Source organism: Saccostrea echinata, unplaced genomic scaffold (assembly GCF_033153115.1).
Source record: "Saccostrea echinata isolate AGI-Se365-2 ecotype Australia unplaced genomic scaffold, CSIRO_AGI_Sech_v1 ptg000046l, whole genome shotgun sequence".
NCBI classification, from domain to species: domain Eukaryota; kingdom Metazoa; phylum Mollusca; class Bivalvia; order Ostreida; family Ostreidae; genus Saccostrea; species Saccostrea echinata.
Window position 1 is genome coordinate 4,987,501 of NW_026889795.1, and position 14,602 is coordinate 5,002,102.

At 32.7% G+C, this 14,602-nt stretch overlaps 1 protein-coding gene across 1 annotated transcript in view; it reads right to left on the bottom strand.

Annotated features, from left to right (window-relative positions):
* LOC133202179 (uncharacterized) overlaps positions 1-9,591 on the bottom strand; it is a 392,144-nt gene extending 382,553 nt beyond the window's left edge. Inside the window, exon 1 of the mRNA XM_061337953.1 lies at positions 8,695-9,591. Coding sequence (XP_061193937.1) covers positions 8,695-9,532 — 838 coding nt within the window. The 5' untranslated portion in view covers positions 9,533-9,591. The remainder of the gene's footprint in view (positions 1-8,694) is intronic.
* Positions 9,592-14,602: the final 5,011 nt, after the last annotated feature.

Genomic DNA, 14,602 nt, shown 5'->3' on the forward strand with positions numbered 1-14,602 from the left:
CATTATCTGAAGATGTTTCTCTATTAATATGACTAATCATGGCTTTGCTGTTCTTGAGAAAAAGATTTTTAAGAAATTTCCTGTATTCTCCTATGTAATAATTTGATTCCATATTGTGGCCCACCCTACCCCTGGGGGTCATGATATGAAGAAACCTCAATTAATGGTATGTAATGAAATTACACATTTTTTTATATTTTCTGGCCCAGTGGTTCTTGAGAGGAAGACTTTAAAGGATGCCACCAAATGTTCACAAAATATTAATTATCCCCCCTTGAAAGAGGACATGGTACTTTCTCTGAACAAACTTAAAAACCATTCACCAAAGACGCTTTGTGGCAAGTTTGGTTGAAATAGGCCAAATTCTATGGAGAAGAAGTCGAAAATGTGAAAAGTTTACAGAAAACACACGACAGACGGACAGGGGCTAGAAAGGTTTTGATCAGAAAAGCTCACTTAAGCCTTTGGCTCAGATGAGCTTAAAACTGCCCCTTTCTTTAATGAATGCCTTGCAGATTCAAAAGAAGAACGGGTTTGTTGGAGTACAAAACAAATGAAGGTACATTGATTTTTATGGTCAATAATAACAAATACCTGTTCTGTTGTCTCCTCAGCATGTGTGGCTATGAGTAGAACAGGGGCGTTATCACTGCTATATTGATGAAGGGACTTCATCCAAAATGTTAGATAATCTGAATAAATGTATAAATCAAAGCTCATTAAATGAAATATTTGGTTAATTAACAATTCAACATTCCCACAAACCTCTGCATGTCTCTCCCTTGTAAATGGAGCTTAACTATGCCATTAAATTTTAAAGTAAGATTACATGTGAACCTAATTTTTTTTTTATCTCCCACATAAGTATTTAGATGTGTATTCATCATTTTTGATATATTGCCTAAAGAATGCAAGCATAAAAACCTCTGTGTGTCCATCCTTCATAAATGGAACCTTCCTGGCTACAAACTTCTTTTTCAACCTTATCATCAAACTTCTTCTCCATATTGAGTACCAGAATGAAGAACGCCCGTGGACTCAGAAAAATCTGGTGTGAGGCATAATAAGAACACTGTCCCGCAAAATCAGTCATGGTGATTCTTTTCTCGGGATCATCGGAAATATTTTTTGTAACGCGTAAAACTCCTGATATTTCAGAGTTTTTCTTGCTATCATCAATTTCTTCAATTGGTTTTTCGGACAATTTAGCAGCTTCGAATGCTTTCGAGAAGTCAACTTCAAGTTTCATGTTGTCCTCTGACATCTGTTCCACACTAACTGTGTCACTGGCAATATTTTCATCCTTCATAATTTCTTCAATAATTTTCTTAAGAAAATCACCAGTTACTTTTACAGGGTGAACTGGAACATTGTGGATTTCACTGGTTTCATCAAACTGTACCTTGAAGTGTTGTTTTTGAATTGATGAATTGACTAAAGAAGGAATATATATATAATATATATCGCTGTATTGTTTTGAAAGAAAATTAAAATCTTGGTGCTAATATTTCTTACAAAACATGCCATATAACTGTTTTTTTTAATGTAGATGTAAAATTTAGCGTTAAGGTTGCTCAATAAGTTTGCGAAAGAAGAAGTCCATGACAAACAACTAGGGTTTTCTACATATCTTCTAAAAAGGAAGACACTCAGATGCCTTGATCAGTAAAGAATCACAACACAAGTAACAATACTTTAATACATGTACCAAGTCTAATTTTTTTTTTATAAATTCCCATGTACAACTTTGATCTCTATTTTAATAAACCCTAACCCTTGGGATCAAGAAATAAACAAACTTGAATGCTACTGGAATAAGCTTTCATATTAATATGACTAAACATGGACCTTTTTCTACATTAGAAGACATTCATATATATATATATATATATATATATATATATATATATATATATATATATATATATATATATATATATATATATATATATATATATATATAACTTGATCTCCTATTGTGGTCCCATCTTACTCTTGATCCATGATTCTGATTTGGACAAACTTGAATTTACATAGTCTGAGAATAATTCAATATTAATATTATTAATCATAGCCCTGAATTTTTCATGAAGAAAATACGTGAATAAAAGTTTTTCCTACATATTTTTTGTAAATTTTTGACTTTATTGATCACATTTTGTACCCACAGGGGTCGTGATTTAAACAAATTAAAATTAAAACTATATGAGGAAGCTTTCATTAAAGTTTCATGATTTGTGTTCTTGTGAAGAGTATTTTGAAAAGATGGAAGAATTTTTCACGAATTGAAAAATATCTCCCCTTGTTAGAGGATTTTCCCTTTTATTTAAACAAAATTTAATTCCCTTCACTCAAGAATACTTTGTGGCAAGCGTTTTTGAAATAAGACCAGAAATCTTAAAAATTACTAAAATTGTTAAAGTTTACTGATAGACACCAGACCAAATGTAATAGAAAAAGTCACTTGAGCTTTAAGCTCAGGTGAACTAAAAATCAAAGATACCTAAAGGTGAAATCATATTGTAGAGTTGATTTTATGGTTTAAAATCGGATATGTTATGTCCAATTCAGAGCAACTGGCATCATTTCTGATAAAACTGGTAACTATTAGCCTTCAGTAGAGAAGAAGTAAATGTCTTGTAAAAAATAAAATATATAAACAATACCTTTGATGGTGTTTGACACATCAAAAATGTCGGTGTGTACATCAATTCCCCTCGTTGATTTGGTATTTTCCAGAATTTCTTTTAGGTCAATCCCCTTCAGTCTCTCCAGCAATGTTGTTTTCCCACTACCAGCACACCCTACTATCATTCCAGAGGCGTGGTACATCATCGTTCTACCTTTCTGCAGATTATCAATGTAGTTCTTTACTGATTTATCTCCCCTCACTATAATTTGCATTGGTATGCCAACTGTAAAGAGGATAGATAATAAAACAACATTGTATTTACCAGTTCCAAGAATCCATATTTAAGCTTTGAAACTTTTACTTGAATTTTGGTACTTTGGCCATTACTAATTAGATTTACATCTGTTAAGGATATGGCTGTAAAAAGTACTTTTATTTTTATGCTTCCAAATTCATGTGACTTATCATGACTTTGCCGTTTAAGGGAAGAAAATTTTAAAAGATTTTTCCTATAAATTCTTTGAAAAATTTGAATTTCCATTCTGACCCCAAGGGGCCTTGATATAATATAACATGAATCTATGCTACCCGAGGATGCTTTCAAATTTATATGGCTTTTCTGTTCTTGAAAATATTTTTCAGTTTTCTTTTCTCTATTCCTACGTAAAATTTCGATGGTCCATTGTGGCCCGACCCTGGCCCCAAGGGGTGATGATTTGACGAAACATAAATCACCCTACCCTAGGGGTCAAGATCTGACAAACTTGAATCTACACTACATGACGATATAAATATGACTATCCATGGCTTTTCGTTTTTTGAGAAAGAGATTTTCTCAGATTGTTCTTATATATTCTTATGTAAAACTTAAATAGCTCATTGTGGCTCCACCCTGTCCCCAGTGATAATGATTTGAATAAATATGAATCTGCGCTACCTGATAGTGTATGCTATATGCTTCCATATCAATATGATTATTCATGGCTCTGCTGTTCTTGAGAAGGACTTTTTAAAAGTGTTTCCTTTCTATTTCTTTGTTAAACTTTCATAGCCCATTGTGGCCCCATCCTACCCTGGGAGAGTCATGATTTGAACAAACTTGAATCTATATAGTGTTAGGAAGCTTTCAAATAAGTTCCATCTCTTCTGTCACAGTTGTTCTTGAGAAAAAAAAATTCTAAATGACCCAAAACAATTTTTGCCGTTTCTTGTTTTTCTTCCCCTTGAAGGGGACAATTAATACCCCTTATTTGAATATACATGAATGAACACCCCTGTATACGTTGCGGCAAGTTTGATTGAAATTGGTTCAGTGGTTCTTGAGAAGAAATTGAGATTTGAAAAGTTTAACCACAATGCACACTAGCACAAAGTCTTACAAAAACAGATAACCTGAGTGACTCAAGTGACCTAAAGATAGTCTCTGAAGTGAGCAGATGAAGTCCTTAAGTGAGAAAACAAGAGTGAAAGACCCTAGGGGTATGTACCTTTATGGTCACTAGAGTATCATTAGTTGCATAGTTTTGTAGTGACCAGGAATGGGATGATACATGCACCTGGTTAGTAAAACTGATACCTGACCAGGCAAAGACGAGCCAGGTGTGCAATTTACTAACCGGATATCATCCCAATACCTGAACACTACAAAACTACTACATAAGAACAATAACTCTGTATTGAAAGTGTATTGATCTTCAATTGACATATACTCCCCTCACATGACTTCAACCAATGGTAAACCAGGTTCATTGAAAAATCATCAGAGGTGGGGTAATACAGATTTCACAGGCTTTAATCACAATAGCCCCTCATGAACTCAGACTCTGGTATCTAAAAAGTAGTACCAAACCATACATACCCTTGCTGAATACCATGTCATGTATGGATTTGTCTTACCATGTTGGGTGTTTGAAAATATCTTCTCCAAGTTTTTCGATCAATTGTTGCGTTTGTTGTGGCAATAACCAGCAAAAGACTTCATTCTCTTTTGGAGGGTAAATCCATGACCTGCAGTACTCTACTATGTTTTCTTTTTCTGCCCAAGTCAAAAAAATATCCATAAATTTAGGATCTCCTGCAAATTTGAGAAAACTGGCATGTCTGAGGAATTTATGAGAAAACATGATTTCTGAACTGTTATATTTTAGCATTGGACTGAATTTTTCCAAATTGGCAGGACTGGATTCTGTCGTGATTTTTTGGAAATTGTAACTTTTCGCAATGGCATTGTACTTCTCAATCCAATGTCCCTCTTTCAGATTGATTCTGTATAACTTGCACAGAAGAAGGCACATCAAAACTGCATCTCCATCTACAAATTGTAAACTGAATGTTACAGTAATGTAGGATTATTTGAATTAAGTCTATGCTAGGGTTACTCAGATTTTTTTTTTGTAAACAAATCGTTTTTCCTTTTACCATAGCAAAAATTCAAAAGTGCTGCTCTCGCATATGAGGACTGATGCCCCCACAGCTAATTAAACAAAGGACATTCAGTGCATATTTTATGCAGCCTCTAGTTAGTGTGGAATTTTTCATTTTTTATAATCTTTAGATATGTCTCCCTTAAAAAAAGGGACATGTTGATTTGCACCTGTCAGTCGTAGTGTTGTCATCTCTTTATCTTTAGAACCCTTTGCTTGATGGATATCAAACTTAGTACACTAGTACTCCCTTGAAGAGCTACTGATCACCATTATCTCGATTTTGAGGTGACAAGGTCAAGGGTCAAGAGTCTAACTACTCTAGACGTAGGAAGAAATTGTCTGTTCAGTATTTTGAGAATCCTTTTCTCAACAGACTTAAAACTTAGTACATTGGTTCCCCTTAAGGAGTAGATGACTCCTATCACTTTTTATGTCAAAATATCAAAGGTCAAGGATCAAAGTTCACATACAAAGATATTGACTACTCCATATATTTTAAGAACCTTTTGCTTGACAGATATCAAACTTGGTACATTGGTTCCTCCTCTGGAATAGATTACCTCTATTGATTAGGCATTCACAACTTCAAGGGTGAAACAACATAGACACTAGACATAAAAGATATTGTCAGCTCAGTATCTTGAAAACCATTTGAGTTAAACATTAAATTTGGTACACTAGTACCCTCTTAGAAGAAGAAAATTACCCCTAATGATATTGAGGTCTGATAAAGATAAAACTTACATGGAATTTTATGCTTGCCACTGACTAGTTGATAACCATGCAATTTCCTCACAATCATAACAGTTTAAATTTAAAGTTGTCTTTTTTTCTAATTTTACCACATGGAAGCATCTACGTTTCTGAAAAAAATCTTGTTTTCTCTATCATTACATTTTGATTGTAACAAACCTATTTGTGTGTGAACCTCCTCCAAGCTTTTCCTTACATCTCTACAGTCATGCCCTCTATGATCTTTAGACGAGGTGCACTCCTTACACAAGGGAACCTCGCATGGGACACAAAAGTCTTCCAATAAACCTCTGGGATGATCATTGCATTTTGGGAGGCCTGCTTGTAAAAGAATTGATTTGTCATTAACAAACAAGATTGATTGGAAGAAGTGACTTTTCACTTTAGCATCTTCATCATGTTCATCAATCTTCAATTTTATGTAAATTGGATAGATAGCAAATTGTGAATTTCAGTTTTGTGACATTATAAGGCCTATAATTATATATATTGTAAAGGAAAAAAAAAACAAGCCGATATCGATGAGAGTTAAATTTATACTTGTGAGAATACTCATTGACAAAAAAGTAAAGGAGAAAAAAATTGAGAAAAATTACAAAATATTTTCCCGAACTTCATCCAGGGAACATTATAATCCACTTAGAATTCTGCTTTGCATCATGAGCTTAATTACAAAACTTCAAGAGCAAAATTGACAAAAATTTTGAAAATTGTAAAATGTGTAGGCAAGAATCAAAAGTTTTCGTGTAGAGATCTCAATTGCTTAATATTTCTATCTGTAAATAAAAAGACCAAAACGCCATTGAGGTCAAAACTAACCGGAAAAAGCTGTATGACAAAAACATAGCAATAGGCCTTGTGACTCCAGAAACTATTTCTATGAAATTCTAGTGTAGCTCTACAGCCCCCTCCCCCTTTCCTACCTCGATTTTAAATAACAAAAAAAAAAGCATTCTGAGAGTATTCCCTTAGCAATACTAGTCCCTTACCGGGAAGTGTAATCTGGTTCCCATTGAAAATTAAAAATGGCATAATTCCGTCAAAGATCATTAAAGCAGAATGAAATGCAAACTTGATATATAACTCATCAAGGTAAAGCACATACTGTACCAAATAACAGCTATATACTTGCAAGCGTTTAGAAAAAGAAATGGAGAAAACCCTTAAAAATTAAAAAGGTAGTAATTCCGTCAAAAATCATTGAAGCAGAACGAAATGCAAACTCGATCTGTAACTCATCAGGATTACACTCACAAACCAAAATCAGCTTTATATCTGCAAGCGTTTAGAAAAAAAAGTGTGTGGAAAACCAAGCGGGACAGACTGACCGACAGCTAGACGGACAGCTAGACAGACAGACAGACGCGAAGGAAACTTATAGTCCCCTCCGGTTACACCGGTAGGGGACTAATAATATACACATGTATACAAATGGAAATTAAAACATACAAATGCACAATTTTACCAATTAAAAAATGCATATGTTTTCGTAGTTTCCGAGCAGTATAAACTTAAAACTGTGTTGCAGCCTGTATAGAGGTCGTTATAAAATTGACAACTTTCTTCATTTTATATATATACATGTTTTATTTCTACCAAATAAGACATACCTTTAATTAATAAGGCACAATTATTTCGTAAATAACTTCAAATTTAATTAATCAAACTGCTTTCAATTTTTTTTCAGTAAATTATTCCCAATTATTTTTTTCTCCATGTGATGAGTAAACTCATAATCAATACTTTATTTTACAGAGCACAAAAACACCGTACATGTAACATACACACTGTAGATTTGTAGATTTACTGAACACCTGCTACAGTAATACACAACATTCCTAGACAAAGCTGTATTAATGTCAATATTTTCTATAACAAACTGAGTGTAGAAAATGTAACCTCTAATTAAACATGTTATGAATATGTTAAAAACAGTGATATATGGTGACTCTATTTAACCCCCCCCCCCCCTCCCAACAAAATGGCTTTTAAGATTTTCTCACAATTGTACTACGAGTAAACTAAACTCTACTTAATGATGTCTTAATTATTACAAATATAGAACAAAAAACTGAATAGATATGTTAGAGTACATAGTGTATATTATATAAAGATAAAGGTAGATTCTCGGTACACATAGAGTGTAGATTAAAAGATTTAACAAGTAGTTTGTGAAAAAAAAAGTCACAACATGTTTTTATACTATCACAACCTAGTAAAAAAACATATACACATATTTATATATACAATAATTAAAAGGCATAGTAGCATTATATTCTATACAGTCTTTATATACTTTTTACTACACATGTACTTATCATGCTTATATATTTACATTTGCAAATGTTTTCTTTTATATAACACTATTGAAAGCAATGCGTATCTATATCCGTATAAACACGGGTTCCTCGCGTCATAAACGTTCGACGTAATTTCTCAGTGACGTCATAAAGGGTCGACGCGCAATCAGAGGATCAAACACGTGCCGTTGGGTTTGAAAAATAAAACGTTTCACGCGTTAAAGATTATAATCAGGCAAATATAAAATATGAATAAGTCACAAATGTAAATATAAGTAATAAAGTATCATTTTTAAACATCTATCGGGCTATAAATACGGGTTGGTACGAGATCAAATTTACCATAAAGCCCTTCGGGCTTTATGGAATTTGATCTCGTGACCAACCCGTATTTATAGCCCGATAGATGTTTAAAAATGATACCTTATTTCTTAATTACATATCTATAATATATGTAATGTAATTGTACATAAAGTAATGCCAACAATTAACTCGATTCCTAATATATTCTGCAGTAGTTGATTATTTTGTACAACACAGATTTTTTATAGAGCATAGATAAACAAGGAACCTTATTACTTACCGGTCAGAGAGTCCCCGTGTAACACTCTGTATATGTTGACTGTGTTGTTGTAGTCTGACCCTACCCACAGTAGTTGTGTGGTATCATCATAACTCAGGCTCCATGGTCTGTCTATCCCGTGTGGTGATGTCTGTATCTGTGACAGGAAGTTACCGTCACTGTCTAACATCTGTACTGACTTGGTGTATAGATCACACACCAGGATGTGTGACAGCGCGTCAGTACAGATTCCACGTGGCCATAGTTCTGATCCTGATGGAGGTCCTGTGTAGGAGAAGTGATGATTTCCACCACGATCTGTCACCACTACAGCATTACGGAGAAAGTCAGACACAATAACATCTCCATTGTGGTTCTCTGTGATGTAGATAGGATCTCTATACAGTCCCTGACCTGTGTTGTTGTTGTACTGTATGGTCTGGATGTGTTCTCCTGTGGAGTTATACCGCACTACCTTGCCTGTATATGGCCATGTATCAGTATTATACATCCCGACCAACAGATCTCCAGTGGAGGGGGAGCTGTAGACACACAGTGGATACCATGGTGCTGTGTTGTACTTTATTAATGTAGTCTTTAGGGTTTTATCTGTAGACAGTTTGTTGACATTATACTCACTGTCTATATAAATTAAATCACCGTCATTGTTCACAGTGTGTCCTCCATAATCACTATCTATACCTGTCAGATGATGTAGTTTATCCCCTGCTGTGTTTGACAAGATGAGATTGTCTCTATCAATGATCCAGACCCGGTCTGATGATACACGGGAAATGTGAATACATCCACTAACACCTGTCACTGTGACAGATTTCTGTAACACAAATCTATACATCATTGACAGCAGACATTTATTTCATCTTTATCCTGTGGTTTTATAACAGAATCCCGTGTTGATTTCCTCAGTCAGGGAGATTTCTCTGTAAATTACAACACATGGTTGTAATTATTGACATCAAGAAGACTCTCTTTACAATTTTTTTTTTACATGTAACTATATAGATCATTCAATAATTGTCTCTTTTAAAACAATTTAGTTCATTTACATATAATTATGTCTCTAGGCTTTTACATACTTTGTGTATTAACATATTAATGTAATCATCTTTACACTTATATATTGATTATTTGTCAAGAACTGCATAACACATTATAATAACATGTCATGAGTTCACAAGTTGTTCAGAAGTTATATGGAATTCTGTGGCCCTTGAAAACACTATTGTTATACATACGGTACGTAGTGCTGAAGTCTTACATTGATTGATTTAGGAGAGTCATTTGTACACAGCACTGGACTGGAATCTGATCTAAAATAAAAAATTGCAGTTTTAGAGAATCTTACTGTTAAAGATCAATTGACATTTTTCATTAAATTGATATAAATTTATATATGAACTTGAGATGTAATAATTCTTAAATTCATATTTTTAATTGTGTCAATTCAACATGTTCAATTATGTACAAACATGTAAAACTGATCAATTAAAATCAATGGAATATTACATCAACTCAATCCTGCTGACTTACCTGAGAATACACTATTTATAGCACTTTATACAGTGACAACATTGATATAAAGAAGAGGCCTCTGTGCCACAATGCTCACCTGTGCCCCCCCCCCCCTTCCCGGGTTCATGATTTATACATACCACTGTTATTTTCTTTGGTTATGTACAAAACATATAGAAGGAGCCCATGGGCCAAATTGTTCACCCGAGTAATCCTAGTCTCTCTGTTATTCAGACTTTTTTAAAAAAAGATTTGTCTCCCTTTATTCTCTTGAAAAATAGTGATCCTGTATTGTGACCCCATCTTAATTTTAAGGGGTCCCTTATCCTGCAGAACATATATAATGACAATTCAATATCAATTATTACTGACATGACTCTGCAGTTATGGAGATTATATTTTTTCTGAATACAAGGTTTAGATCACCAATTTTAGCCCATCCCAAACCTATGATCAATAAATTGGGATAAAATAAATAATTCAACAGAACTTTAGAATATTTGAATTATTTTAAGTATTTCTGTTGTTTTTCTTGAGAACATTTTAAAAGGATTTGTCCTGAACATGTACATATCTTTATAAAATGTTTTCCCTAATTGTGAACCCACCCAAAGTACTCTGTGCACTGATTCAAACATTAAATTAATATGCACTATGTGAGGATGCTTGCATATTAATACATGTACTACTACACATGGTTCATAAAGTTTTTGCCCTCTATGTATTGTACACCCGCTCCACCCCCGGACTCCGGGATTTTAAAAAATTAGAATTTACTTATTTCAGTAAGTTTACAAATAATTTCTATCTTTTCTGGTCAAGTAATTCTTGAGAAGAATATTTTTAAAAGATTTTTTTTTATATTCCCATGTAAAATTTTGATACCAAATTGTTGGCTCATCCTACGTACCTCCTGGGCCATGATTAAAAAAAATTAGAATTAAAACTACATTAAGTCATGTGTATCATATGCCTAGTAGTGTATCAGCCTTCACTGATACATGTGATTTTGACTTGCTAAAACAGCTGCTAGGAGCAAAGGTTGCATTGCCCTGAGGGCAAGATCACTATGTCTTAAAGCTTAAAAAATTGCCCTGTTACTAAGGGGGTCTATCGCCCTCAAATTTTAAACAATTATTTCCTTTAATATGTGTAATTCAATATTAAAATTTGCATTTAAGTGTTAAAAAAAGGTATTTTGTACACTTAAATTACATCTGAAATTTAAATAAATATTAAGCTATGCTAAAGCATAAAAAAATGTTTTTAAAAAGTGTGCCAAATGATGCTGCTCCTGGCGTAAGAGAGGTAACTCTTGTTTACTTAGAACATATCAACACATCATATTTTGAACACAAAATGGACTTTTATCCGTTTTGACTTTAAGAATATATGACAATTTCTCTTTATATGCCATGTCTAAGTATGTTTTTTAAGCTGAAAACGTCTGGCGGCCAAGCCTAGTTGTGATGATGGGTAGTATTATTGTCCATTTTCATGATTATTCAGTGACTTCTTCAAGCAACATCTTTGTCTCCTTTAGAAAGAGCGAAAACAAAGGTGGATAACTCCAATTTTATTTCTTGCAACTAAAAAATGAATTCACTTTTTCAAACTTTTTTTCTGTATAAAAATATGCTTTGCATTAAATTGTCTGGTTTTAGATATATGATATAAAAAACAACACACCAATGTTTTGATCTCGTCCCTGGTATCAGTCCTTCGTTCTTGGGCTGATACCTACCGCTCAGGCTAATATAAGGGCCGAGATCAAAACAGCACTGTGATATTCTATATATATATATATATATATATATATATATATATATATATATATATATATATATATATATATATATATATATATATATATATATCGGGCAGCTTACTTGTAAGTCTCATGTTTTCTATTTTTAGCTCTTCTGAGCCAAAGGCTCAAAGAGCTAATGCTATGGACATTTGTACGGTGTGCATAAACTTTTTTAGAATATGGGCCATAACTCAAGAACCCCTTGGCCAATTATTGTCGAATTTGTCACAGGGTATCCTTAACTCAAGAGCTCCCATTTATACTAAAACTTGGGTTGTGACCCTTAAACAAGGGGAGATAATTAGGAAAATAGAAACAAAAATACGGGTTGCTAACAAATCTTCTCAAGAACCACTAGACAGATTATCACCAAACTTACACCTTGTAGAACCTGTCAAAATAAAATCAGACTTATTGACAACTTCCTCACATATTGACATGGTAAGTAGATATACCTTCACAAAGTAATATTAATTTTCATCATTATTTTATAATAGGTATAAACATCAGGTACACAAAATTATGCTTTTTATTTATTAATCAAGAAATAAAGGAATACTACTTATTTTTTCTTCTTCTCCCAGGATAATCTCAGATAATTTAGAGGTTACGGAACGTACATTGTCTAATCCAATAATACCGGTACAAGTTGCATGAACTCCATCCAATAATAGATTATTTTATTTATACAGTTAAGACTTTACACATAATTTATTATCATCTTTTCTGACAGAGTACTTGTTTCAAAGATTTTAAAAATGTTTTTATATTACCATTGTTAACTTTGTTCCACACTATCCTAATTATTTCCGTTTTTTAAAATACCCCCTTGGGAATTAGAAATTGACCTTTCATTTGAAAAATTTTAAATCCATTGTAACCAAAGATTCTTTGTACCAAATTTGGTAAAATTTGGCCAAGTATTTCTATGTTCTCAAAAAGGTAAAAAAAAAAAATGAGAAAAAAAAATTACAGATAGACGTGTAGCATATCTGAATTTTGTATATATATATAACTTTAAAATTGTGTTTTTATTTTTATGCACTTATAATTATGAAATATAGGTAGATAAATAAAAGTTTTACAAACATATTAAATTACAAAGTTATTAAAAGTGTCTGTGTTAATTTATTTTACAATTTTGTTGAATTAATTATTTTCCTGCCAAAACTCCATTGAGCGATTGGTGCAGACCTATCACATGACTGGTGGCCATAGACAGGTTTTTGAATTTCTCTTGGGTGTTGGTCACTCCTGTCCCGTGCTGTGGTACCAGCAGATTGTGTTTCTATGTTATTTACTTCGGAACTTTTGGATTTTCAGTCATGGTATGTTCGACTTTTTGTTTGGTATTTATCTTAGAAGTTTAAGTATTGTTTCAGGATGGATGAGATTTCTGCATTTTTATGCTTACAGTAGTTAAAAACTTACATGATTAATATTCTTTTAGAACAGCACAGCACTTAGAAAATTTACAGATATTCATTGAAGAGCCTAAATTCCATAATTTTGGTTAGTCGTTTATTAAATGTAATTTGTAAATGTAATTGTAAATAATTTTAATTTTATCGCTAAACTCTCATAATTAAATAAGTTCAGTGGAGATCACTTTATAAATTAAACTTCTGAGTGTTATAAATATTAAGATATTGAGTTAATGCGTCATGATACGTATTAATTAGTGAGAGACTATTTTATGATTAGTGTTTTGTATTATTATATGAACATGAGAGTATTGTATACATTGTTGAGGTTTTGTACATTGGTTTTGCAGGGCCGGATAAAGAAATAGATAGTTGAAATGATAGAGATTTATATTAATTTATTGGATATAATATAACCTGCTGAACTTTTAAACCTGTGTTGTGAGTTATTTTTTAGAAAAAAACATTTCATACGCAACCAAGGTTTACAGACGGACAACAAGGCAGACAGACAATCTCCAGACAACTCGTGATCAGAAATGCACATGGAATTTTTGCTTAGTTGAGCCAATAATAAAAGTAATAAAGATGTATATACCACAAAGATTACCTTTGGTTATGTATAGTACTTGGAACTCTGTGTCCGTGTCATTAGGACTTGGGAGATAACCTGTACAAACAAATCAATGCTGCATTATTACTTTTTATAACTCTCTGTTAAAAAAACACATACTAACATTATTACATTTCATTCTTAAACGTTAAGTTTTCTACAAGTATTAAAACTAATGTTTCTTGACGTACAAGGCAATCTGTAATTAAAGATCTCAGTTTTAAATTAATTTTCAGAATATATGAATCGAGAAGTTTAAAAATTGCATAAGTAGTGATTTATTAACCTTTAGTCCAAAAAGGTAATTTTTGTTTCTCAGGCACTTCATCAGGTAAAGCAATGTTGCATTGATCTTTATTCACAAACTGAAAGGGGAATGAATTGATTTTCTAATCTTTTAAGTTAAAAAAATGAGTTATTTGACTTCCCCCTAACTATAGCATGGTTCTAAAATGTTCTTTCTACATACCATATACACAATATATTTCTTTTGTCACAATGTCTTATCACATAACATTTTATAAAGTATTGATAAATAAAATTCAAAGC